Raw genomic sequence first — 26981 nt, 5'->3', positions numbered from 1 at the left:
ATTTATCAGTCGTATGGCTTGGGGATAGAAGCTGTTCAGGAGCCTGCTGGTGTCAGACTTGTTGCTTGCTGTACGGAAGCAGAGTACAGTCTATGGCGTGGGTGGCTGGAGTCAAACTATTTTCTGAGCCTTTCTTTCACACTGCCTGATATAGAGGTCCTGGATGACAGGGAGCTGGGCCCAGTGATGTACTGGGCTGTCCACACCACCCTCTGTAGCCATACAAAACAGTGATGCAGTCAGTAAAGATGCTCTCAATGGCGCAGCTGTAGAACTGTGTGTGTGGACCATTTTAAGTCCTTAGTGATTTGGACACAAGGAACTTGACAGCTCGACCCACTCCACTGCAGCCCGACTATCAGCTCCTTGGTCTTACTGACGTGGAGGGAGAGGTTGTTTTCCTGGCACCATACTGCCAGGTCACTGACTTCCTCCCTGTTGGCTGTCTCATGGTTACTGGCGATCAGGCCTATCAGATCCATGTCGTCAGCAAACTTGATGATGGTGTTGGAGTCGTGCGCTGCCACGCAGTCATGGGTGAACAGGGAGTACCGGAGGGGACGCTCTGAGAATGCGCCCTGGAATAACATCCGGTCCCGCGGCCTTGAGAGTATTGACCTGATTTAAAACTTTCCTCGGGTCAGCCTCGGAGAGCAAGATCACCCAGTCCCCTGTGTCGCCAAGGGCCCTCATGCACGGCTCATTGTTATTTTTGTCGAAGCACGCAATGAGTTTGTCTGGTAGAGAGGCATCGTTGGACAGATCATGGCTGGGTATTCCTTTTGAATCTGTAATTGACAGACAGATATAATCCCCTCCCCTCCTGGTTTCAGTCCCCGGTCTTCAGTTTGGTGCTTAATGAATACCGCCGGGACTCATTATCAGGTTTTATTGTTGTTGTCAAAATGTAGACTACATGTATTGTTGTGGTTTATCGATAAAGCCCACTATTGTGAGTCAACATGATTATTGTTGAACATGCAGTACATCAAGACAGTCCCTAATCATAGGATAGGATAGGACACGAATGGATAGGATAAGCAAGGAGAGTATAGGGTATAGAATAGGATATGAAAGGATAGGATGGGATAAGAAAAGAAAGGAAAGTATAGGGTTTAGGATAGTATAGGGGGAAAATTGTCTTGGAATCGTAGTAGGCTTACTGCTGTAAACAAACAAATACAGCAGCGCATGTGTCCAGGTTGCTACCAGGCAGAAGAGGGTACATCGTACAACATGAACATTTGGCTAATTTACTGTGAAAGGGTGTTTTTACAGAATAATATTCACTGCTAAATGAGTCCCAAACATGTGGCAGGGACATCATGCTCTCCCTGGAGAGATATGGACCGTCATGCCTTGGGACAAAAGAAAAACATGATTTCTCTGTCACCTCTGCGTGAACCCCCTTCCATCTTTCATCATTAGGGAGTTGTGGTTTGACCTTGTTAACATGACATCCTCCCCAGTCCCCACACGCCTCATCCCTCTGGTACCTCGTCCCAAATGGCACCGGAACAGCCATTTGGGGGTGCATACTCTGATTCCACACAACCGCAAAGCTCTTCCACAGTTTACAATGAGACAAGACCTTTGAGACGGGTGCCTACTCACGTTCTTCTTTTGTCTCCGCAACTGGAAGGTATTCCCCTTTCTGTGTTTTTTCTCCCTCTCTGCCAGCGCCGTGTGTATAGGTGGCAGGGAAGTCAGGTGCAGGAGAGTCAAAATGGAGTGTAAATGGAGTCTTTTAATAAATGTCCACAGAACATGCTCCATAACACTAAACAGTACAGACATGAAAAAACATGGGTACGAGGACCCGTCACGCACCAACACAACAAATAAACAACACTGACAATAAAACAATCTCTGACAAAGACATGAGGGGAAACAGAGGGTTAAATACACAACAGGTAATGAATGGGATTGAAAACAGGTGTGTGGGAAGACAAGACAAAACCAATGGAAAATGAAAAATGGATCAATGATGGCTAGAAGACCGGTGACGTCGAACACCGAGCACCGCCCGAACAAGGAGAGGCAACGACTTCGACAGAAGTCGGGACACTCTCTCCCTCATTCCCTTTTTCCTCTCTGTCGCTCTTATCTAAGAATGCTAAGATGTATTGATGTGAATATTTGTTAATCCAGCGAGGGACTGCATGCATTGCTGAATGCTTACACCAGTCTGGCTTGTAGTGATATTACAAACACAGCTCATTGTCGCTACCCAGAGGCTAGAGGAGGCAGAGTATAGCATTGAAGGCTAGGATGCTAAATCAATTATTTCCAAAGTTGTTTGGAGTGTGATACACCTAAAATCTAATAAAAAAACAACAACATTTTTAAGACCCTCCAAATTAACAGAATTATGTTTCTCTTTTATTGTCACTTAAAGCCACAAATCCACAGGATTTCCTGTTGATCAATTACGATAGCCTATATGTAACTGGTGTGAAATGGCTAGCTAGTTACCAGTGCGCGCTAGTAGAGTTTCAATTGGTGACGTCACTCACTGATATCTTGAAGTAATTGTTTCCCTTGCTCTGCAAGTGCCTTTACTTTTGTGGAGCCATAGGTAACAATGCTTCATGGGAGGCAGATGTCGATGTGTTCAGAGGGTCCCTGGTTCAAGCCCAGGACAGAAGCAACACTGTTACATGTCAAATGGATTTTACCCCATTTTTCTCCCCAATTTCATATACCAATTGCTAGTTACGATCTTGCCTCATCGCTGCAACTCCCCAACGGGCTCAGGAAAGGTGAAGGTCGAGACATGCATCCTCCAAATCATGACCCGCCAATCCATACGGCTTCTTAACACACTGCTCGCTTAACCCGGAAGCCAGCCGCACCAATGTGTCAGAGGAAACATTGTTCGACTTATGCCCGAAGTCAGCTTGAAGGTGCCCAGCCCGCCACAAGGAGTTGCTAGAGGGTGATGAGCCAAGGAAAGCCTTCTGGTCAAACCCTCCCCTAATCCCAGATGGTGCCTGGCCAATTGTGTGCCGCCCTATGGGGCTACACAGCCGGCTTTGTGCCTTAGACTTCTACACCTCTCGGGAGGCCCACATAGATGGATTTTTTAAGAATAAACATTGTAAATGTCTCATTAAATCAGTAAATCTCAGCGTCAGTCAAGAGTAGCCAAGTAGATCAGTTCTCTCTATTGGCCTCTATAGGAATTTTTCTCACATTCTTGAACACTGTGTAAACGTCTATAATCAACATTTTCAGACAACATGACAGAGATGACAGGTCACACAACAGACAGAGCCATTTACACCACAAGCTATAGATCTGACATCACAATATGAAGGTCCTCCATGCCCATACAATCTTATTCATTTGGATCTAAAAGGGGAAATGTATCCTAGATCAGCACTCATACTCTAAGAAGCTTTGTGAATACATGCCCAGAAATGATGGGACAGCCAGTCAGAGGGTACTTGGTTCTCTGGCAGTAGAAAGTAAAAGCAACACACTGCTACCATCTGCTGGAAACTGTGAAGCACTACAGGCTTGGGCACCTGCTGGTTAGAGGAAGGCCCTGTTTGAATACATCCTTCCTTCCATCCTTCCGACATTCCTTGAAATAATCACTGATCTAACAGCAATGGCTTATCACCAATCTAACATCAAGATTTCTACTATATTAATTCCACCAATTCACATAAGCTCAAGGGAGGAAGGGATGAAGGAAGGATGCATGTTATGAGTATTTGAACAAGGCCCATACCTGAATAGGAAAGGAACCCAATCTTCCTATTGGTTGCTCTAGCACCAATATCACCAAACGTATGGGTTAGTATATGCTGACAGACCATGTGCTGATAGACCAAGCTGCATTTTGAAATGGTACCCTATTCCCTGTAGTTCACTACTTTTGACTCGAGCCTGGCATAGAGTCAGCCGCGGTGCAGCACCGCTGGATGGAGAGCAATTTAGGTTTAAGTGCCTTGCTCAAGGGCACAATGGCATTGGTTTGTACCTGGGATCAGATACCACAACCTGGCCTCAAGGCAATTCGTAGGATTTGGGATGTACATTTGTATCCCTTCATTTAGTATAATATGTTACCTTACGTTATGAATGGAATAGTGGTGGTAAAGTATTATACAAATACATCGTACAATATCATAATTTAGTTTATGTCTTAATTACGAAAAGATGCAGTCTGGGATTTTAAGCACTTACCAATTCTTGTATGAATTGGAATTAGTAACATATCATAAAAATTGCAAAAAAACGTGCAGGAGGTAACATATGAAATGGATAAAGTGGTACACAATTGTGCACAATTTTCTATGACCCGTTTTGACTCGTGAGCACTACTTTCAAAACTACTGGCTGAAATTATACAAAATCACTGGAGCGTCACTTTAAGTAACCAGTAATGCATTCGTAATTTAACATAACATATCATACTAAATGGAGGGATACAAATGTACGCAACATATCCTATGTCTGTTTAATGTGGTCAGGCTGGACATCAGCACCCCTACCGCTATCAGTTCAATTCCTTTATTTGTTTTAATCGCCGGCCCTTGGCTAGAACCAGCAACCTTCCGGCTGCTTTTGCCACCCTCCTTATTGACATAATACTTGTCCACATACAATATTACATACAGACATATTCCCATCCTGTGTCTTTGGTAGATTTGAGGGAGGGCACTTGAGTGATCATTGCTCATTACAAGACACTAATCAATAACATAAGGTATAAACAACTGTAGAGTTACCAAATAAGGTAACTTCCCAAAACCCTGTTTGGAGGAATTTTGTAACTCTTTGACTGAGAGAGGGTTAACTGTTAGATCCTATCCTTCTCTGGGACAGCTGAACATGCCCCAACTGCACCCCCAGTCACCCCCCTAAATCACAACAATAAATATGGAATATTTAGCCTACTCAGTCAGTCCATGAGTGCACAAATTAAAATATCAACATTGCTGTTACATAGGCAGCTTGACCCTTATAATCGTGTACTTACACATTGTTCCATAGTCTACTCACTGATAGGCTTGATGGTATAACACATCAAATATGTTTTCTTTATATGATTTACACATTCAAATCGCCTCACTTCTCAATGATACACTGTAAAACTAGTGTTTAATATCAGGCTATAGGCCACACAAGGCTTAGTTCTGATTTGATCTGCAGCTACACAGTTGTAATTAGAATAGTTCAAGTCTACAATGCTGTCTGTCCAATCAACTAAACCTTTTTGGAATAATTTATTCACATGAATCTTCATATCATGAGAAAATTAACCAGGCTACGGATTTCATTCGATTTTGACATATATTGGTATTTCTGTAGCCTACAAGAATCCCAATTTGTGCACCAGCTCCGGAGTGCTGTCTTTGGATGGGAGAAGACTGTAAAAATTGATGGGTGAATTGGAAAGCTTGGCGGTGTGAGTTGTTTGTTTATCTATCTAAATACGGATTTAGACTATAGCTAACCACTACTGTGTATAAGAAATATTGAAAATGCGTCACTGATTTAAACACAGACTTTCCATCTTCCGTTTTTGGGTAGGTTTCTTTTACGCTCAACTTTACGCTCGTAGGTGCGTTTTCGGTCGGTGGATGTGTCAGTCAGCGTCTCTGACGCGAGAAGTGGCGCATCGCAGCCATCAGGGTTATGAACAATTCGGTGTTTTTCATGCAAGATACCCTCTGTTTTCCCGCGGATTAATGCAATCGTCGTCGGTTGCATGCAGCAAAGCGATGGGGAATTGATAGATTAAACAGTAGCCTATTATTATGATAAACGGAGACGCTCATCCCAAAGCCGTATATTTGTTTTATATGCCGAAATGAGGCAGGGGGCGGAAAGTCGCCGCAGAAACAGTGGGTTTTGGCCAAACATCACACAGTTTCAGTCCATAATTGACGTTAAATCGTGGGTTTGCGTTGCTTTTGGTGCAAAATTACCGAATTGTGCGAATTTTGCCAGAGAAATGCAGCTTGCTTGAAGACACCCCAGATATCGGTTGGCTACTGCTGCCATGACAGGTAGAGGTCTCCTCTCGACTACGGCTTCGCCGGTTGGAGAATAAACTGGTTGATTGGGACGTGATTGCAGCTACGGAACTGCCAATGTCGGATGTTATTATTAGTGGAGCCTGATCCTGTAAATATAAACGCAAACATACAGTAATTCGGGAAAAACTCAGGGAAAATGTCTTCTCGTTCTGCATTACCGTCTGGAAACGACAGGGGCACGGACCATGTAAGTGCAATAATTATTCCCATAATTTGTGTGTATGCAGAAATTATACATCCTATGTAGAGTGTAGAAATATGGTTCATAACATGGGGCTTTGCATTCACCATATTTATTTGTAATGCATAGACCTAATTATTATATGGTGTGCATTTTGGTTATTAAAAAAAGAGCCTGGGTATGAGAGTGGGTGGAAATTTAGCATAGCAGATTATCTCAAAATGGGCCGTATCCTTATAACGTCTAAACAGCAAAAGAGCTGATGGCTGTAGGCAAACAGCCCGGGATGAATCCATCCACATACGGTAACACTCCGTGGATATGCGCAGAAGCTCATACTAAGAACCGTCACCTCTTATTATAGCTGTATATATAGTGATGTCACTTATTGCCTGTGTATTCCCCTTGTATGGTGAAACGTCGTTATGACTGGCATACTGTCGCACCTACAACCATTCGGAATAATAAAAACGATAACTAATAAAAATAATAACTGTTTTCGATTATTGCATACAATGTTGTGCAAAATGCTATCCATTGCTGGGTATAGCGGCGTACTATCCAGGGCTATGGGTGTAACAGCGGAGCGCCATCTGCTAGGCTACAGCTTCCACTGTAGCCAGTAGCAGTAGGGCCTGCACAAGCAACAATGGATATGTACAGTGTTTGTGTGTGTGTCTGTGTGTGTGTGTGTGTACAGTATTTTTGTATCTCCATCTATCTATGAAGGCCTATCTAATATGCATAGCCTAATATGCACTTTGGGGGTTTCTCTTTAGATGTGATTCCATAAATACTGATTTCTCTGCTGAAATTATGTGTGTTTATTGAGGACCTGTCTGATGAAGCAATCTGTTATTATTCCCAGGCCCAAATCTTTGTGTGGAGACCATGACTGCATTACAAATGGCACCGTATTCACCATATAGTGCACTACTTTTAACCAGAGCCAAATGGGCTTCTTCACGATATATACTGAACAAAAATATAAATGCAATATGCAACAATTTCAATGATTTATTTGAGTTACAGTTCACATAAGGAAATAAGTCAATTGAAATACATAAATTAGGCCCTAATCTATGGATTTCACATGACTGAGCAGGGGCGCAGTACCCTGGTGGGCCTGGCTCCAAGTGGGTGGAACTATGCCCTTCCAGGCCCACCCATGGCTGCGCCCCTGCTGAGAATGAGTTTTTCTCCACAAAACGGCTTTATTACCGACAGAAATACCTCTCAGTTTCATCAGTTGTATGGTTGGCTGGTCTCAGACAATCCCTCAGCTGAAGAAGCCCGATGAGGAGGTCCTGGGCTGGCATGGTTACACGTGGTCTGGGTTGTGAGGCCGGTTGGACGTTCTGCCAAATTCGCAAAAATGATGCTGGAGGTGGCTTATGGTAGATAAATTAACATTACATTCTCTGGCAACAGCTCTGGTGGACATTCCTGCAGTCAGCATGCCAATTGCACGCTTCCTCAAAATTTGAGACATCTGTGGCATTGTGCTTTGTTACAAAACTGCACATTTTAGAGTGGCCTTTTATTGTGCCCAGCACAAGGTGCACCTGTGTAATGATCATGCTGTTTAACCAGCTACTTGATATGCCACACCTGCCAGGTGGTTGAATTATCTTGGCAAAGGAGAAATGCTCATTAACAGGGATGTAAAAAAAATAATTGTGTACAACATTTGAGTTAGAGAAGCTTTTTGTGCAAATGGAAAACTTCTGAGATCTTTTATTTCAGCTCATGAAACATGGGACCAACACTTTACATGTTGCGTTTATATTTTTGTTCAGTATAGTTAACTACTTTTGACCAGATTTTCCCTATTCCAAAGTAGTGCACTTTAAAGGGAATATTGTGCCAGTTGGGGCACACTCCATATCCTCTCTTCCTCTACTCTCACCAATCACCACCCCTCTGATGTTCCTTCATCTCAGTCCAGTTGGGAAGGCAGGGGAACTATGCAACCCCCCCCCCCCCCCCCACCCACAAAACATTGTAGAATAATAGTAAAGACATCCAAACTATGAAATAACACACATAGAATCAAGTAATAAACAAAAAAGTGTTAAAACAAATCAAAATAGATTTTATATTTTATATTCTTCAAAGTAGCCACCCTTTGCCATGATGACAACCAGCAACACCTGGAATGCTTTTCCAACAGTCTTGAAGGAGTTCCCACATATGCTGAGCACTTGTTGGCTGCTTTTCCTTCACTCTGCGGTCCAACTCATCCCAAACCATCAGGTTGAGAGAATGCCAAGTGTGTGCAAAGCTGTCATCAAGGCAAAGGGTGGCTACTTTGAAGAATCTGAAATATAAAATATAACACTTTTTTTTGGTTACTACATGATTTCACGTGTTATTTCACAGTTTGGATCTCTGCACTATTATTCTACAATGTAGAAAATAGTAAAAAAAAATGAAAAACCCTAGCATGAGTAGGTGTGTCCAAACTTTTGACTGGTACCGTACATCATAGACATTTAAATATAACAAAGTTGTTTTAAAATAGTATCTTTATTAACCTCTACAGGATCTCTGGGTCCCCCGCGGTATGGTTGAGCTAACGTAGGCTATTGTGATATGTATGAGGTTGTAAGTAACAAGAACATTTCCCAGGACATAGACATATCTGATATTGGTAGAAAGCTTACATTCTTGTTAATCTAACCGCATTGTCCAATTTACCATGCTATTGTTTGAGGAGAGTGCACAGTTATGAACTTGAATATGTATTAATTAACCAATTAGGCATATTTTGGCAGTCTTGATACAACATTTTGAACAGAAATGCAATGGTTCATTGGATCAAGTAAAACTTTGCACATACATTGCTGCCATCTAGTGGCCAAAATCAAAATTGCTCCTGGGCTGGAATAATACATTATGGCCTTTCTCTTGCATTTCAAAGATGATGGTACAAAAAAAACAGGTTTTTTCTTTGTATTATCTTTTACCAGATCTAATGTGTTATTCTCCTACATTTATTTCACATTTCCACAAACTTCAAAGTGTTTCCTCTCAAATGGTATCAATAATATGCATATCCTTGCTTCAGGTCTTGAGCTACAGGCAGTTAGATTTGTTTATGCCATTTTAGGCAAAAACATTTTTAAAAGGGGTGGATCCTTCAGATTTAATTATTAAATTATTAAAAATATTAATAACTGTCCACCCATGAGGCCGTTAGAGGGCGATTTGGTGATTTGACTGCGGAGAGGGATGACCAGGGTTGGACGGTGAACTGTGTACCAATAGTAAACCTCATGGTAACACTTTACTTAAAGTATCCCATTATAATGCTTATCATGAGCATGTACGACCCCTTTATAATGTCTTAGAATCATCTCGTAATGATCCTGACTCAACAACAGCCAGTTGAGTCAAGTTCACATTCATAGTCATCTCACCATAGAGAGTTTTTAGGCATTGAAGGTGGGAATATACAAATGTATACATATACAGTGCATTCTGAAAGTATTCAGACCCCTTTTCCACATGTTGTTACGTTACAGCTGTAATCTAACATTTATTTAAAAAAACACATCCTTAGCAATTTACACACAATACCCCATAATGACAAAGTGAAAACTGGTATTTTGACATTTTTGCAAATGTATAAAAAAAAAAAACAATAACAGAAATACCTTTACTTAAGTATTCAGACCCTTTGCTATGAGACTTGAAATTGAGCTCAGGTGCATCCAGTTTCCATGATCATCCTTGAGATGTTTCTACAACTTGATTGGAATTCTCCTGTGGTAAATTACATTAATTGGACATGATTTTGATAGGCACTACCCTGTCTACTTAAGGTCCCACAGTTGACAGTGCATGTCAGAGCAAAAACCAAGCCATGGGTTCGAAGGAATTGTCCGTAGAGCACGGAGATAGGATTGTGTCGAGGCAACGATCTGGGGAAAGCTACCAAAATATTTCTGCAGCATTGAAGGTCCCCAAGAACACAGTGGCCTCCATCATTCATAAATGGAAGAAGTTTGGAAACACCAAGAGTCTTTCTAGAGCTGGTCATCTGGCCAAGGTGAGCAATCGGGGGAGTTGAGCCCGATGGTCACTCAGATAGAGCTATAGATTTCCTCTGTGGAGATGGGAGAACCTTCCAGAAGGACAACCATCTCTGCAGCACTCCATCAATCAAGCCTTTATGGTATGGTCAGACGGAATTTATGGCCAGACGGAAGCCACTCCTCAGTAAAAGGCGCATGACAGCCCACTTGGAGTTTGCCAAAAGGCACCTAAAGACTCTCAGACCATGAGAAACAAGATTCTCTGGTCTGATGAAACCAATATTGAACTATTTGGCCTGAATGCCAAGCATCACGTCTGGAGGAATCCTGGCACCATCCCTACGTTGAAGCATAGTGTTGGCAGAATCATGCTGTGGGGATGTTTTTCAGCGGGCAGGGACTGGGAGACTAGTCAGGACTGAGGAAAAGATGAACGGAACAAAGTACAGAGAGATCCTTGATGAAAACCTGCTCCAGAGCTCTCAGGACCTCAGACTGGGGTGAAGGTTCAAAAACCCCAAGCACATAGCCAAGACAATGCAGGAGTGGCTTCGGGACAAGTCTCTGAATGTTCTTGATTGGCCCAGCCAGAGCCCGGACATAAACCTGATCGAACATCTCTGGAGAGACCTGAAATTAGCTGTGCAGCAACACTCCCCATCCAATCTGACAGAGCTTGAGAGGATCTGCAGAGAAGAATGGGAGAAACTCCCCAAATACAGGTATGGCAAGCTTCTTGCATCATCCCCAAGAAGACTCAAGGCTGTAATCACTGCCACAGGTGCTTCAACAAAGTACTGAGTAAAGGGTCTGAATACTTATGTAGATGTCATATTTCAGATTTTTTTGTTTAGAAATTTGCTAAAATGTCCAAAAACCTGTTTTTGCTTTGTCATTATAAGGCTGTAACACAACAAAATGTGGAAACAGTCAAGGAGTCTGAATACTTTCTGAAGGCACTGTACATCTGTCAGAAATCACCAAGAAGATTAACTCTAAAGTTCCTCATCCTGTGTGCATCCAGTACATAGTCTCCTCCTCATTTTATCTTTCCTTGATTTCTTGCTTTCTCTCGCCTCATTTCCTCAAACCGCATTGGAGGATAAGATCCAAGGTCCCTCCCCTCTGATCTTCTCTTCCAATGTGTTTTGAGAAGGAGGCGATGAGAGAGGGCACGAGAAATAAAGGAAAAAACGTTGGGAAAGATACTCTGTACTCAAGACCAGCCAGGGACCACTGCGTCTGCATATGCTTTCTTTCTCTCTCTCTTTCTCTCTCTCTCTCTCTTTTTCTCTGTGTCACTCTCTCTCTCCCTGCCTCTCTCTCTGTTTCTCTCGCTCTCTTTGTTTTTCTCTCAGTCCTTTCTCTGGTATCTGTTTCCCTCTGCTTTGGGCCCTGCTTCTGTTTGGTCACATGAAAAGGAGCTGCATCCTACTAAAACACATGTATCAATGTTCCTGTAAAAAACACATAGTTTAAAAAAAATCTTATGCTTTGCTGCCTACCTAACTTAAAATTAGCCATAACTCAAGCTTTGGACTGAATCTTCACAGAACCTAGGTCGAAAGCTATTGGGTTCTGGGATTGAGCACCTACCAGCATGCCATGCATACCAGACCTGGGTTCAAATTCTATTTGAAATGATTTAAAATACTTTAGCTGTGCTTGATTGAGCTTACCTCTTGCAATGCAACCAATAGCAAACTGCAAACCCTCCCGAAATGGCACTCGACGCAGTCTAAAGCAAACACTCAAACCCTGGTTTTATGAAAACTAGCTCAGTAGTTGTAGGGCTCATGTGACTAGTCACCTTATACAGTTGTACCTTTGTCCCAGTTATCAGAGAGATCAGACAAGATATTCTATGAATAGTAGTATTTGTCATGACATATTCATATGTTCACCTGGAAATGAATGATCTCATGAATTTATATACACTAAACTATACCAGGGCCATGATCAGTAGACAAACGGTGTGGAACATTCCACAACATTATGCCCCGTTGAACGCAACCCAGGCATGACGATGTCCAAATCAACGATAATATTTCAAATTTGAATATAATTTCAGTGAAGAACTATGATGTGCCAGCAGTCCAGGGTGTTGCTTTCAGGCACTTAACCCCCTGCCTATGAGCAAATAGATCTAGGGAAAACACTGATGTGACATTATCTTAGTTAGATCAGTTCACTCTCAGTAATTTCCTGCCATATTAGAGAGCCAGAGCCACCATGCTATAATGGCAGACCAGTCCAGTAGTGTACAGTGGTACCTTAAACACGACCATGCCGAGCTGAGCCAAGCCAAACTGTACTGGCCTGGTTACACATCCACCATAGTTAGTGCTGAAACCGTGCTGGAAGGGGCCATATGAAAACAAAATTCCTTTAATCCGAGCCAGCTCAGTAGTGTGGTTCAGGTCAGCAGTTGGTACAGTAGTGTAAAATAGCAATTGGTCTCTGAGTTTGTCTTGTATCATTTCACCCCACTAGGCTGAGCCAAGCTATACTGGGCTGGCCTTGTTATGCATCTACCATAGTTGGTGAAACCGTACTGGAGAAGGCAATGTGAAAATAAAATATCAGATCGTGCTAAGTATGGTTCGGGTGGAACCCTATTTTGAAAAGGGTCTTGGAGTTCCCAGGCTTTGCATGGTAGTGGTAATGGGGGCACTGGTGGTGACCCCCTCTCCCCTCTCTCCTCTCCCCCCAGCATGTGTCTCTAGCCGCCAGTCGCTCAGACAAGGGCACTAGCCTGTCCAGCCGCTCACTGGGCGCCCGCTGCAGGAACTCCATCGCCTCCTGCTCTGACGAGACTCCGCACATCGGCAACTACCGCCTGCTTAAGACCATCGGCAAGGGCAACTTCGCCAAGGTCAAGCTGGCCCGCCATATCCTGACGGGCAAGGAGGTGAGGCTGGGGCATGGGGAGGGTGGCGGGTGGGGGGTTGTTGGGTAAGGGATATGATGCAGAGGAAGTGTAGTGGTCTTAGAAAGCAGAAATATGATGCAATAGTGTCAATTTCCATGGTAGTGTGTTAGAGCATGGATGAATGCATGGGGCCCAATCTCAAATTGACCCCTAGACCCAGCATAGCTGGAAGCTTCACCATATTGTTTACACCAAGTAAATTCTCTCAGATCTCCACAAGTGCATAGGGTGTAAAGTCTAGGGGTTGATTTGTTATTGGTCTGTTTTAATGATTGGGTGGGGGGGCTTGGGATATGGGGTACAGAGATGAGACTTGGGCAGGGATAGGGGTAGAGTGAGTGGGGGGGTAGGAAGTGGATGGAGGGGGATCTGTAGTTGTGGTTCTTCTTTATTCAGATGGTTCCCCATTATCTTTGGCCTAAGCAACCCCTTGTTTTCCTGGGGTCAATGATTAGAGTATAGATGGGTGCAATGCTAAAATAGAGGGTTGGGAGGAATAGGGATAGGTTTGACTGGAATGGGGAACTAAAGAAGTGGGACATTGGTTCTGGGGCGTCTGGCCATGGATAGGAAAATAATGAATGTGAATAGAGATATTAATTTTCATACTTGAAGCTTGTTGGAGAAAGCTATGTTTTACTACTGGGTTGTTTTCATCTTCTCATTGTGCTTTTTTTGTAAAATGTTGTAAAAAGTTCTCCTCACGTCTCCTCCAGGTTGCAATAAAAATAATTGACAAAACTCAGTTGAATCCAACCAGCCTACAAAAGGTGAGTCATGGCAATTTACTTTAAAAAAAAATCTATGTGTTTTATCAGTCACAGTGGACATGACCTTAATAAACACTTAATGAACACTTAATAAATGCATAATAAATGCCCTCCTTACCCCAACACACTATCACAGATGAATGTGAAATAGACACGAATGACTGATTTGAAATTTGTGACAGGCACTCAAAAAAGTCCACATTTTAGTGTGTATTACATGCTTTTCATCACAACGCATTTTGTGTGTATTACATGATTTTCTTTCTTCATAACACATTCATGTACATTACACAAATTCATAAAAAAAAATGTTAGCTAGGCTAGCTAGGTGGCTAACGTTAGCTTGGCTAGGGGTTAAGGTTGGGGTTAGAGGTTAAGGTTAGGTTTAGGAGTTAGGGGTTAATGTTAGGGCTAGATAACATACTAGCTAAGTAGTTAAAGGGCTAGGTTTAGGAGTTAGTTTAAAGGGTTATGGTTAGGGTTAGGGGAAGGGTTAGCTAACATACTAAGTGGTTGAAAATGAGCTCAAAAGTAATAATGAGTTGCAAAGTAGCTAATTTGTTCAAATTCTAAAGTTATCCAGATTCGAACACACAGCCTTTGGGTTGCTAAATGTTCACGTTATATGCCCACCCATCCTTCCCGACCAACCTCTCTCCTACCAGGACCCCTACAAATCAGCCGGGCTAGACAATCTGGACCCTCTCGTTCTAAAATTATCTGCAGTCATGACACTCTAGACCCAAACTGCTATAGACCTATATCTATCCTACCCTACCTTTCTCAGGTCTTCAAAAGCAACAAACAGATTACCGACCATTTCGAATCCCACCGTACCTTCTCCGCTATGCAATCTGGTTTCAGAGATGGTCATTGGTGCACCTCAGCCTCGCTCAAGGTCCTAAACGATATCATAACCGCCATCGATAAGAGACATTACTGTGCAGCCGTATTCATTGACCTGGACAAGGCTTTCGACTCTGTCAATTACCAAATTTTTATCGGCAGACTCAACAGCCTTGGTTTCTCAAATGATTGCCTCGCCTGGTTCACCAACTACTTCTCTGATAGAGTTCAGTGTGTCAAATCGGAGGGCCTGTTGTCCGGACCTCTGGCATTCTCTATTGGGGTGCCACAGGGTTCAATTCTCGGGCGGACTCTCTTCTCTGTATACATCAATGATGTCGCTCTTGCTGCTGGTGATTCTCTGATCCACCTCTACGCAGACGACACCATTCTGTATACCTCTGGCCCTTCTTTGGACGCTGTGCTAACTAACCTCGAGACGAGCTTCAATGTCATACAACTCTCCTTCCGTGGCCTCCAACTGCTCTTTAATGCAAGTAAAACTAAATGCATGCTCTTCAACCGATCGCTGCCCGCACCTGCCCGCCCATCCAGCATCACTACTCTGGACGGTTCTGACAACTACAAATACCTAGGTGTCTGGTTAGACTGTATACTCTCCTTCCAGACTCAAAATTAAATCTTGAATCGGCTTTCTACTTTGCAAAAAAGCATCCTTCACTCATGCTGCCAAACATACCCTCGTAAAACTGACCATCCTACCGATCCTCAACTTCGGCGATGTCATTTACAAAATGGCCTCCAACACTCTACTCAGCAAATTGGATGCAGTCTATCACAGGGGCCATCCATTTTGTCACCAAAGCCCTATATACTACCCACCACTGCGACCTGTACTCTCTCGTTTGCTGGCCCTCGCTTCATACTCGTCGCCAAACCCACTGGCTCCATGTCATCTACAAGTCTCTGCTAGGTAAAGCCCCACCTTATCTCAGTTCACTGATCACCATAGCAGCACCCACCACTAGCACGCGCTCCAGCAGGTATATCTCACTGGTTACCCCCAAAGCCAATTCTTCCTTTGGCCGCCTTTCCTTCCAGTTCTCTGCTGCCAATGACTGAAAGGAACTGCAAAAATCACTGAAGCTGGAGACTCATATCTCCCTCACTAGCTTTAAGCACCAGCTGTCAGAGCAGCTCACAGATCACTGCACCTGTACATAGCCCATCTGTAAATAGCCCATCCAACTACTTCATCACCATACTGTATTTATTTATTTTTCTTGCTCCTTTGCACCCCAGTATCTCTACTTGCACATTCATATATACATATACAAACAACACAATGTAACTCCAAGTCAATCACACTTCTGTGAAATCAAACTGTCCACTTAGGAAGCAACACTGATTGACAATACATTTCACATGCTGTTGTGCAAATGGAATAGACAACAGGTGGAAATTATAGGCAATTAGCAAGACACCCCCAATAAAGTAGTGGTTCTGCAGGTGGTGACCACAGACCACTTCTCAGTTCCTATGCTTCCTGGCTGATGTTTTGGTCACTTTTGAATGCTGGCGGTGCTTTCACTCTAGTGGTAGCATGAGACGGAGTCTACAACCCACACAAATGTGATTGTGTCTGCTCAAACGGTCAGAAACAGACTCCATGAGGGTGGTATGAGGGCCCAATGTTCACAGGTAGGGGTTGTGCTTACAGCCCAACACCGTGCAGGAAGTTTGGCATTTGCCAGAGAACACCAAGATTGGCAAATTCCCCACTGGCGCCCTGTGTTCTTCAAAGATGAAAGCAGGTTCACACTGAGCACATGTGATAGACGTGACAGAGTCTGGAGACGCGGTGGAGAACGTTCTGCTGCCTGCAACATCCTCCTGCATGACCGGTTTGGCGGTGGGTCAGTCATGGTGTGGGGTGGCATTTCTTTGGGGTGGCCGCACAGCCCTCCATATGCTCGCCAGAGGTAGCCTGACTGCCATTAGGTACCGAGATGAGATCCTCAGACCCATTGTGAGACCATATGCTGGTGCGGTTGGCCCTGGGTTCCTCCTAATGCAAGACAATGCTAGACCTCATGTGGCTGGAGTGTGTCAGCAGTTCCTGCAAGAGGAAGGCATTGATGCTATGGACTGGCCTGCCCGTTCCCCAGACCTGAATCCAGTTGAGCACATCTGGGACATCATGTCTCGCTCCATCCACCAACGCCACGCTGCACCACAGACTGTCCAGGAGTTGGTGGATGCTTTAGTCCAGGTCTGGGAGGAGATCCCTCAGGAGACCATCCGCCACCTCATCAGGAGCATGCCCAGGCTTTGTAGGGAGGTCATACAGGCACGTGGAGGTCACACACACTACTGAGCCTCATTTTGACTTGTTTTAAGGACATTACATCAAAGTTGGATCATCCTGTAGTGTGGTTTTCCACTTTAATTTTGAGTGTGACTCCAAAACCAGACCTCCATGGGTTGATAAATTTGATTTCCATTGATCATTTTTGTGTGATTTTGTTGTCAGCACATTCAACTATGTAAAGAAAAAAGTATTTAATAAGAAGATTTCATTCATTCAGATCTAGGATGTGTTATTTTAGTGTTCCCTTTATTTTTTTGAGCAGTGTATATTCTGCACATCTACCATTTAATTGCTATATTGTAAGTACTTCGCTACCATGGCCTATTTATTGCCTTACCTCCCTTATCCTACCTCATTTGCACATACTGTATATATACTTTTTGTACTGTATTATTGACTGTGTGTTTGTTTATTCCATGTGTAACTATGTGTTGTTGTATGTGTCGAACTGCTTTTCTTTATCTTGGCCAGGTCGCAGTTGCAAATGAGAACTTGTTCTCAACTAGCCTACCTGGTTAAATAAAGGTGTTCTCAACTAGCCTACCTGGTTAAATAAAGGTGTTCTCAACTAGCCTACCTGGTTAAATAAAGGTGTTCTCAACTAGCCTACCTGGTTAAATAAAGGTGTTCTCAACTAGCCTACCTGGTTAAATAAAGGTGAAATAAATAATAAATAAATAAAAATACATTTTGTCTTAAGTAACCTACTGTCTTTATCTGTGATTGAAATGCATTGTATACAAAATGGTGTACTGCACAAGCCTCACACAAGCAGGCAGGGGGCCCTTTGAGTCAGTTGATTGTGAGTTGATTCAATGACTGAATTTACTAAAGTGAAGTACCTGGAAACCTGCAACAGGATCATAGCTTTTGTGGAGCGTGGCTACTATGGTCTCCCGTTTCGAGAAAAAGAGACAGTGAGAGAGCAGATGCAGGCACAGTGGTCCCTGGCCGGTCTCGAGAGACGTGATACTGTTTGGCAGATGCTGTAGACTGGATGACTGGTTAACTGACTGAAAGGAAGGATGACGAGTTGACTGGTTGTAACTGGGTGGCTGAATGACTAGATGGAAGGATGACTGGCTGACTGGATGGGCCGATGACTGGATGACTAGATGGAAGGATGACTGGCTGACTGGATGGGCCGATGACTGGATGACTAGATGGAAGGACGAAGGGGGATAAGTTGACTGCATAATTACAGTGAGCTCCAAAAGCATTGTGACAGTGTTGTTTTGGCTCTGTAATCCAGCATTTTGGATTTGAAATGATACATACAATTATCATACCCCCAAAAAATGCTAACCTCCCCTGTTATTGTAATGGTGAGAGGTTAGCATGTCTTGGGGGTATGATATTTGTACGTCTCTAACTTTCTCACTCATCATTATTCACGATTCATTCAGGATTATCTGTAATTATGGTAGCATCCACATTATTTGTAGAAGTTTTTAGAAACATATTATATTCTTATTTACAATAAAAGGGACTCCAAAATGACACAATTCATTATTTACAATTCATTTATATCGGGCACAAAATAATCTGCAACACAACCAAAACAAACAGCAGATCCATCCAACAAATTTGTAGAGTCACAAGCTTAATGTAGTCATTGAGTTCTATGAATATGTGACCAAATACTTAACTTTTTACTACTTTAATACATATATAAGTGAATTTGTCCCAATAGTTTTGGTCCCCTAAAATGGGAGGACTATGTACAAAAAGTGCAGTTCATGAAACCACCCTCAAATTAAAGCTGACAGTCTGCACGTTAACCTCATATTCACTGAATAATAGGAAATCCAAAGTGCTGGAGTACAGAGCCAAAACAACAAAAAATGTGTCACAGTCCCAATACTTTTGGAGTTCACTGTACTTGACTGCCCACATGACAAAATACTATAGTATACTGTTTTTGTGTACTTTGCTGTAGTATTCACTGTAGTATTTACTGTAGTATACTGTAGTACACTCTAGTATTTACAGTTAACTATAGTATAAATGTGGTAAAAATAAATATGTAGTGTATACTATAGGAATTAATTTAGTGTTTTTGCTGATTGTAGCGTACTGTAGTATTTACTGTACTTTTTTCAGACTATAATATACTGTAGTATTTACTCTAGTGTTTTGGGGGATTTACTGTAGCATTTATATGGAAGCCCTGAAGCCAAAGGCAAAAAAGAAAAGTAGACTCTTGGAATTATCTTGTCCGAAATAACTTAGTGTCTCGTTCAACTTAGTATCTCATTCAAATGACTTAGTATCTCGTTTGATAGACTAAGTTTAATAAAATCATAATCAAAAATTTGTTCAAACAAGATGCTAAGTCATTCAAGTGAGACACTAAGTCGTTCGAACCACTTAATTGTTATATTGTCTAATTAGGCCTCATTTGTTGTACAGCGCCAGTTGTGCTTGTCAGACCATTGCTGCAGCCGTTCATTCACTGATTCCATCCATTGACAGTTCTTTAATAGGGCTGCTATGAATGCCAAAGTATGTAGATCTCACGGTTTAACCAATTTGACTTCAGTTTCTGATGTTTCTCCATGTTTCTCCAAACGTCAAATTTCTAGGTTGCTCCAAAAGTCCAAATTTGACGCTTGGATAAACCTGGATAAACATCAGAATCTGAAGTCAAATAGGTAAAACCATGAAATCTTGTTGACTCCCTCACATGCTCTGGCATTCAAAAGCACGCCTGCTTTAAATGGCTGCAGCAATGGTCTGACAAGCACAACTGGTGCTGCATAACAAATGAGACCTAATAAAGAACAATGAAGTCGTTTGAACAAGATAATACGTTGTTCAAACAACTTAGTATCTAGTTCGAATGACTTAGTATCTCGTTTGAGTGATTTTATTTTACTAAATGGTTCGAACTAGATACTAAGTCGTTCAGACGAGATTTGTTGTTGTTGTTGTGAAAGCAGCTATTATGTTTTGTAGTTGGCGTTGTAAGTGTATCTTTGGGAATGCTGAGGTGTGTAACTGTGAGGGACTTTGATGTTCATCAGCAAGTTTAGGGTAGATTCCGATTGATGGACAAACAGGCTAGTTGTTCCTGTGCATAAATGGAAGCCCCACAATGGACGCTCAGGGTTTGCTGTGCATGAATTTAAGGGGATATTTGCAAAATGACTGACAATCAGGGTCCATTGACTATTGGGCTATGTTCCAATGTCCCATACTAGCACAACGCTTTGAATTAGGGTGACCAGATGTCCCCGATTTCTGTGGACATTCCCAGATTTTAGTGGCCTGTCCCCGGCTGAAGTTGTCCCCGAAAATGTCCCCGATTAGCCCTCAGAAAGATAAACGCAACTTTAAAGTGAACTTAAGGCTTATATTTTAATAATCAAACAATGTATATAATCAGATTTGCATCTAAAAATGATGTCTATGCCTGTACCAAACATGTTTGCTCTTGTGGCATTGTAACCACCACATGAACAACCATGACCATAATGTTCATCCAACAGCATAGGCTACCAAACTTGGGTGATTCTAAAATTACTAGATAGGCCAAGATCAAGAAAACTGTGGAGGGGTTATCCATTTCTGTGTTATAATTAATACAAGTATTTGAAAGGCGATATTGCCTCATTTTGGTATATAGATATTGGAACAGAGCCTTGGACCAAAAAAAGGGGGTAGGTGGTAACTCGGCGAGGCAGTAGTTGCAGTCAGCACGTCTAAGAATTCTCTATGCAGGAAAAACCCTGGACTCATCACATGCAAGTCTCTTGATCATCCAACTACCTCACTTACAATGCTGAATTTGAACTTACATTAGTTCAATATTTCACAGGTCACTCACGACGAGGCAGCATTTAACATGCAACACAAACGTGCACTACTCAGTAAAGAGAAAAACAGAAAACGCATTGACATAAAGACATATACAGTGCATTCGGAAAGTATTCAGACCCCTTGACATTTTCCACATTTTGTTACCTAACAGCCTTATTCTAAAATGGATTAAATCGTTTTTCCCCCTCATCAATCTACACACAATACCCCATAATGACAAAGCAAAAACTGGTTTGTAGAAATGTTTGCACATTTATATTTTTGGGGGAAACAAGATGCACCTGAGATAAATGTCAAGTCTCATAGAAAAGGGTCTGAATACTTATGTAAATAAGATATTTAAGTTGAAAAAAAAAATTGAAATTAGCAAACATTTCTAAAAAACTGTTTTCACTTTGCCATTATGGGGTTTTGTGTGTAGATTGATGAGGATTTTTTTATCTATTTAATCAATTTCAGAATAAGGCTGTAACGTAACAACATTTGGAAAAGTAAAGGGGTCTGAATACTTTTTCTGCACATGGTAACATTGACTCATAACCCCCCTCATGCATTAGTCAGAGGTCTGGGCTGCTCTGTAGATGGGCTCAGAGCATGTATATGCTCTCTCTCTCACTCTCTCTCTCTCTCTCTCTCTCTCTCTCTCTCTCTCTCTCTCTCTCTCTCTCTCTCTCCCCCCCCTCCCTCTCTCTCTCCCCCCCCTCTCTCTCTCTCTCCCCCCCCTCTCTCTCTCTCTCCCCCCCTCTCTCTATCTCTCCCCCCCCCCCCCCCCCCCCCCCCCCCTCTCTCTCTCTCTCTCTCTCTCTCACTCTCTCTCTCTCTCTCTCCTCCCCCTCTCCCCCTCTCCCCCTCCCTCCCTCCCTCCCCTCCTGGCTCTTGCCGGGGGGCATGAAATGAACAGACCGGAAAGAGCCAATCAAGGATGAAGTAATTGTTCATAATGGTGCTGTGTGTATGTACAGTATGTGGGGAAGATAGTGCTGGACTGGGAGAACGTCTGTTACGTTCAGCTTCACATCATGATTTTGCTTGACTATGGGACCATCTCATACAGTATGTGGATTAATGACATAGACATGAATCAGGATCAGGATCTGAGTCTCTATGAGGTCCTAGTGTCATCATAGTGAGTTTGATTCCTGCTGGGGCCACCCATACTGAAATGTCTGCACGCATGACTGTATGTCACTTTGGATAAAAATATTTTTCTAAATGGCATACAGTCCTCACCATACTGTATGTATTTAGGCAGTGAAGCAATTTTTTATTATTTTGTCTCTATACTCCAGTATTTTGGATTTGAGATGAAAATACAATTTTGTAGCTCTGAGTCTCTACTTTTATCCAATATACAAAACACCATTCAAAATTCATGAGACCGAATCGAGCCACTCGGTCACAATTTACAGTATGTTGCAGTAAAAAGTTTCAGAGTATGTGGATGTTGATAATACCAAAAATTACTGTATTACATACAGTTTTCCATTATAGTGTATTATAGTTGAATATTTGGCCCCATGTTTGGTCCCATATCCATTGCACACAATGACTGCGTCAAGCTTGTGACTCTGCAAACTCATTGGAAGTACACTGCTCAAAAAAATCAAGGGAACACTTAAACAACACAATGTAACTCCAAGTCAATCACACTTCTGTGAAATCAAACTGTCCACTTAGGAAGCAACACTGATTGACAATAAATTTCATATGCTGTTGTGCAAATGGAATAGACAACAGGTGGAAATTATAGGCAATTAGCAAGACACCCCCAATAAAGGAGTGGTTCTGCAGGTGGTGAACACAGACCACTTCTCAGTTCCTATGCTTCCTGGCTGATGTTTTGGTCACTTTTGAATGCTGGCGGTGCTTTCACTCTAGTGGTAGCATGAGACGGAGTCTACAACCCACACAAGTGGCTCAGGTAGTGCAGCTCATCCAGGATGGCACATCAGTGCGAGCTGTGGCAAGAAGGTTTACTGTGTCTGTCAGCGTAGTGTCCAGAGCATGGAGGCGCTACCAGGAGACAGGCCAGTACATCAGGAGACGTGCAGGAGGCCTTAGGAGGGAAACAACCCAGCAGCAGGACCGCTACCTCCGCCTTTGTGCAAGGAGGAGCACTGCCAGAGCCCTGCAAAATGACCTCCAGCAGGCCACAAATGTGCATGTGTCTGCTCAAACGGTCAGAAACAGACTCCATGAGGGTGTTATGAGGGCCCGACGTCCACAGGTAGGGGTTGTGCTTACAGCCCAACACCGTGCAGGACGTTTGGCATTTGCCAGAGAACACCAAGATTGGCAAATTCGCCACTGGCACCCTGTGCTCTTCACAGATGAAAGCAGGTTCACACTGAGCACATGTGACAGACGTGACAGAGTCTGGAAACGCCGTGGAAAACGTTCTGCTACCTGCATCATCCTCCAGCATGACCGGTTTGGCGGTGGGTCAGTCATGGTCTGGGAGGAGATCCCTCAGGAGACCATCCACCACCTCATCAGGAGCATGCCCAGGCGTTGTAGGGAGGTCATACAGGCACGTGGAGGCCATACACACTACTGAGCCTCATTTTGACTTGTTTTAAAGACATTACATCAAAGTTGGATCAGCCTGTAGTGTGGTTTTCCACTTTCATTTTGAGTGTGACTCCAAATCCAGACCTCCATGGGTTGATACATTTGATTTCCATTGATCATTTTTGTGTGATTTTGTTGTCAGCACATTCAATTATGTAAAGAAAACTGTATTTAATAAGAATATTTCATTCATTCAGATCTAGGATGTGTTATTTTAGTGTTCCCTTTATTTTTTTGAGCAGGGTATATGAAGTTTGTTTTGGCTGTGTTTTAGGTCATGTCTAAATTGTGAATAATATCTGGAGTAATTGTATTTCTAAGTGAGGAGAGAAGATGTTACTGAATATCAATTGATCCTGATGATATCATCATGATAAAGAAACAACATGAATGGATCATGAATAATGATGAGTAAGTTTCAGAGGCTACACCAAAATATGATAACCTCTCACCATTACCAATAATAAGGGAGGTTAGCATTTTTTGGGGTGGTATGGTCTTTGAGCCTTTGTAAAATTCTCACCCATCCTTATTCATGACCCATTCACAATTCTTCCTATTCATGGCAGCATCCACATGAATGTAGAAGTGTCCGAAACCTCTTCTATTCTCTCTGACAAAAAACGTTACTCCAAAATGACTTGACATTATTCAATATTCAGTTACTATTGGACAAGACATGATCCAAAACCCTGCCAAAACAAACTGCAAATACATCTAAACAGTTCGTAGAGTGGTAGGCAGGACACTAAAGTGTGTAGGCTTCACTGTACCGTTGTTTCCAATGTCCTTTTCCATTACTAGGCTACATCGAAAATGTATGGTTTCTAGCCCAAACAATTCAAAGCATTAATTATAATGCCCATGTATATCGGGGACAGCAGGTAGCCTAGGTGTTAGAGTGTTGGGCCAGTAAGCGAAAGGTTGCTGGATCGAATCCCTGAGCTGACAATGTAAGAATCTGTCGTTCTGCCCCTAAAGAAGGCAGTTTACCCACTTTTCCCCGGTATTCCGTCATTGTAAATAAAAATTTGTTCTTAACTGACTTGCCTAGTTAAATAAAATAAAAAATATAAGACATGAACAGAATGCATCAGTGATTTGTATTTCCTGCAACTTCCTGAAGAGGCAATGTACGGGATTGCTCCTGTCTGTGATGTGCAGTTTGCACTTATCATATGTGCAGCCATTAGTGATGCTAATGATAACCTCCTTCTGGTAGACGTAAAGAAGGAAAACTCTAAAACCTGGAAAAAGCAAACCAAGAACATTTATTTTATAGGGCCTTAATGAGACTATGTAGAAACCTAATATTCCACAAATGACTGTAATTTCAATGTGTCGTGTCTTGGCTATCATTAATGTGATGATGATTGTTTTAACAAATCGATAACTATGTTTAATTATTATGATGATTAAATTGCTCATGTAACAATTAAATCATCAACAATCTTGGAGCACCACGGAAAAAGTTTGTTTAATGAGTTACCGATTTCCAAATAAACTCTAAAGATATAAATATCTCATACATTTCAGTCATCATTCAGTCATTCATAAAAATTGTATCTTCTATCAGTCTGATTCTGAATGTCGCAAAATCCTTGGATATCTGCATGAACCCTAGCATAAATGATGAATCAGCGATATACAAATTGGCTTAATTATTTATTTACTAATTAACTAAATAATCACACAGAATTACATAAACACAAACAGAATAGGTTACACATTGATTACTACATACTGCAATGAAAAGTCCATAGTGGACTAAACCGATATTATGGCTTGTTACACAAATTGAAAAGGCAGGGGCATGTAATAAAGAGCGGGAGAAAAGACAAAGGACTTCACTATCGTACACACAGCTGAAAACTATGATCATAGAAATGTTAATACTTTGCACATGGACGTACGCTCATTTAATTCTCAGCCATTTCTTCTGTAACTACAAGTTATTGCTAGTTTGACCACCAGAGGGCATCTTTGAGAAGCATTTGATAGTATTCCATATTGCCATTACCAGAGAAATTATTACCTTTTTTGTAATAACATAGTATATGGGATTGATTTGAAGTAATTTGGCTTAATTAATTAGATTAATATTATGGTGTTTCCATTCAGAGAAAAACGAAAAACGAATCCCTATGTAACGGTTTTCTTCCGTCGAAAGAGAGTTGGACCAAAATGCAGCGTGGTTAGTTCGATACATCTTTAATGAAGACAAAAAACCACGAACTATACAAAAACAATAAACGTACGTGAAAACCGAAACAGCCTAAACTGGTGCAATAACACAGAGACATGAACAATCACCCACAAACACACAGTGAAACCCGGGCTACCTAAATATGGTTCCCAATCAGAGACAAAGATAATCACCTGACTCTGATTGAGAACCGCCTCAGGCAGCCATAGACTTTCCTAGACAACCCTACTCAGCCACAATCCCAATACCTACTAAAACCCCAATACAAAAACACACCACAAAATAAACCCATGTCACACCCTGGCCTGACCAAATAAATAAAGAAAACACAAAATACTAAGACCAAGGCGTGACACCCTAAGGCACACATCGACAACAGCCACCCTTGAAAAAAGCCATAGCTTTTGCAGAGCAAGGGGAACAACTACTTCAAGGTCTCAGAGCGAGTGATGTCAACGATTGAAACGCTATTAGCGCACACCCCGATAACTAGCTAGCTATTTCACACCGGTTACACATAGGCTTCATTAATGCCATTCAGACTTGAAGTTGATACAACAACTATGATAGCTGAGGTTCATAGATAGGTTCTGAACTAGTATTCATACCAAACGTTTTAGGGTCCATACACAGATCATCTACATACTGTAGCTAGCTACACATCCATAGGCATGCAGTTATTTTTATCCTCCACTACACAATAAGCAAGTAAATAATTAGCTATGTTGCAAAGCAAGCTTACACAATTGTGCATTCAATTTGCAGTAAATGCTTTAGCTAGCTAGATTCTTTACATCCACTGCTAGTCAGATAACTTGCTAAATAGCGATTTTCGTAAATTAACTTTATGACATATGCACAAACCTTTTTCTCTACATTAACTAACATATTCCTCTCAATTGTACATTTTATCAACCATCTTCGCCCAAGGACGGGTGACTCGCGTCAAATATCGTCATTGAAACCACTACTACCAATATGTTTGGTCATATAAAAACCTTGGGACCCAAATGCATAATGAGTGCTCTAACTTCCCCTTGTGGTGGTCTGGCGCAATGAAGCCGTGACGCTGGGTAGCTCTAAGTCCAGCAGTGCAAGCTCACAACTTTTAATGGAGGAACCACTGTATATATTTACAATTGTATGCCTTTGTTGTCTCTCTGTTGATATCGCCGGTCCGTCTAGGGTGTAATTCGAAAGAAAGTCTGTGGTTTTGTCTGTTAGA

The 26981-nt window shown here is 42.1% G+C and overlaps 1 protein-coding gene across 1 annotated transcript in view; it reads left to right on the top strand.

Annotated features, from left to right (window-relative positions):
- Positions 1-5617: 5617 nt before the first annotated feature.
- The window catches only part of LOC109891827 (MAP/microtubule affinity-regulating kinase 4), a 57286-nt gene continuing 35922 nt past the window's right edge, over positions 5618-26981 (top strand). Inside the window, exons 1-3 of the mRNA XM_031826789.1 lie at positions 5618-6243; positions 12991-13188; positions 13926-13979. Coding sequence (XP_031682649.1) covers positions 6193-6243; positions 12991-13188; positions 13926-13979 — 303 coding nt within the window. The 5' untranslated portion in view covers positions 5618-6192. The remainder of the gene's footprint in view (positions 6244-12990; positions 13189-13925; positions 13980-26981) is intronic.

The sequence above is a fragment of the Oncorhynchus kisutch genome, linkage group LG6 (assembly GCF_002021735.2).
Source record: "Oncorhynchus kisutch isolate 150728-3 linkage group LG6, Okis_V2, whole genome shotgun sequence".
In the NCBI taxonomy this organism is placed as follows: domain Eukaryota; kingdom Metazoa; phylum Chordata; class Actinopteri; order Salmoniformes; family Salmonidae; genus Oncorhynchus; species Oncorhynchus kisutch.
This window is presented reverse-complemented; position numbering and strand designations above follow the sequence as displayed.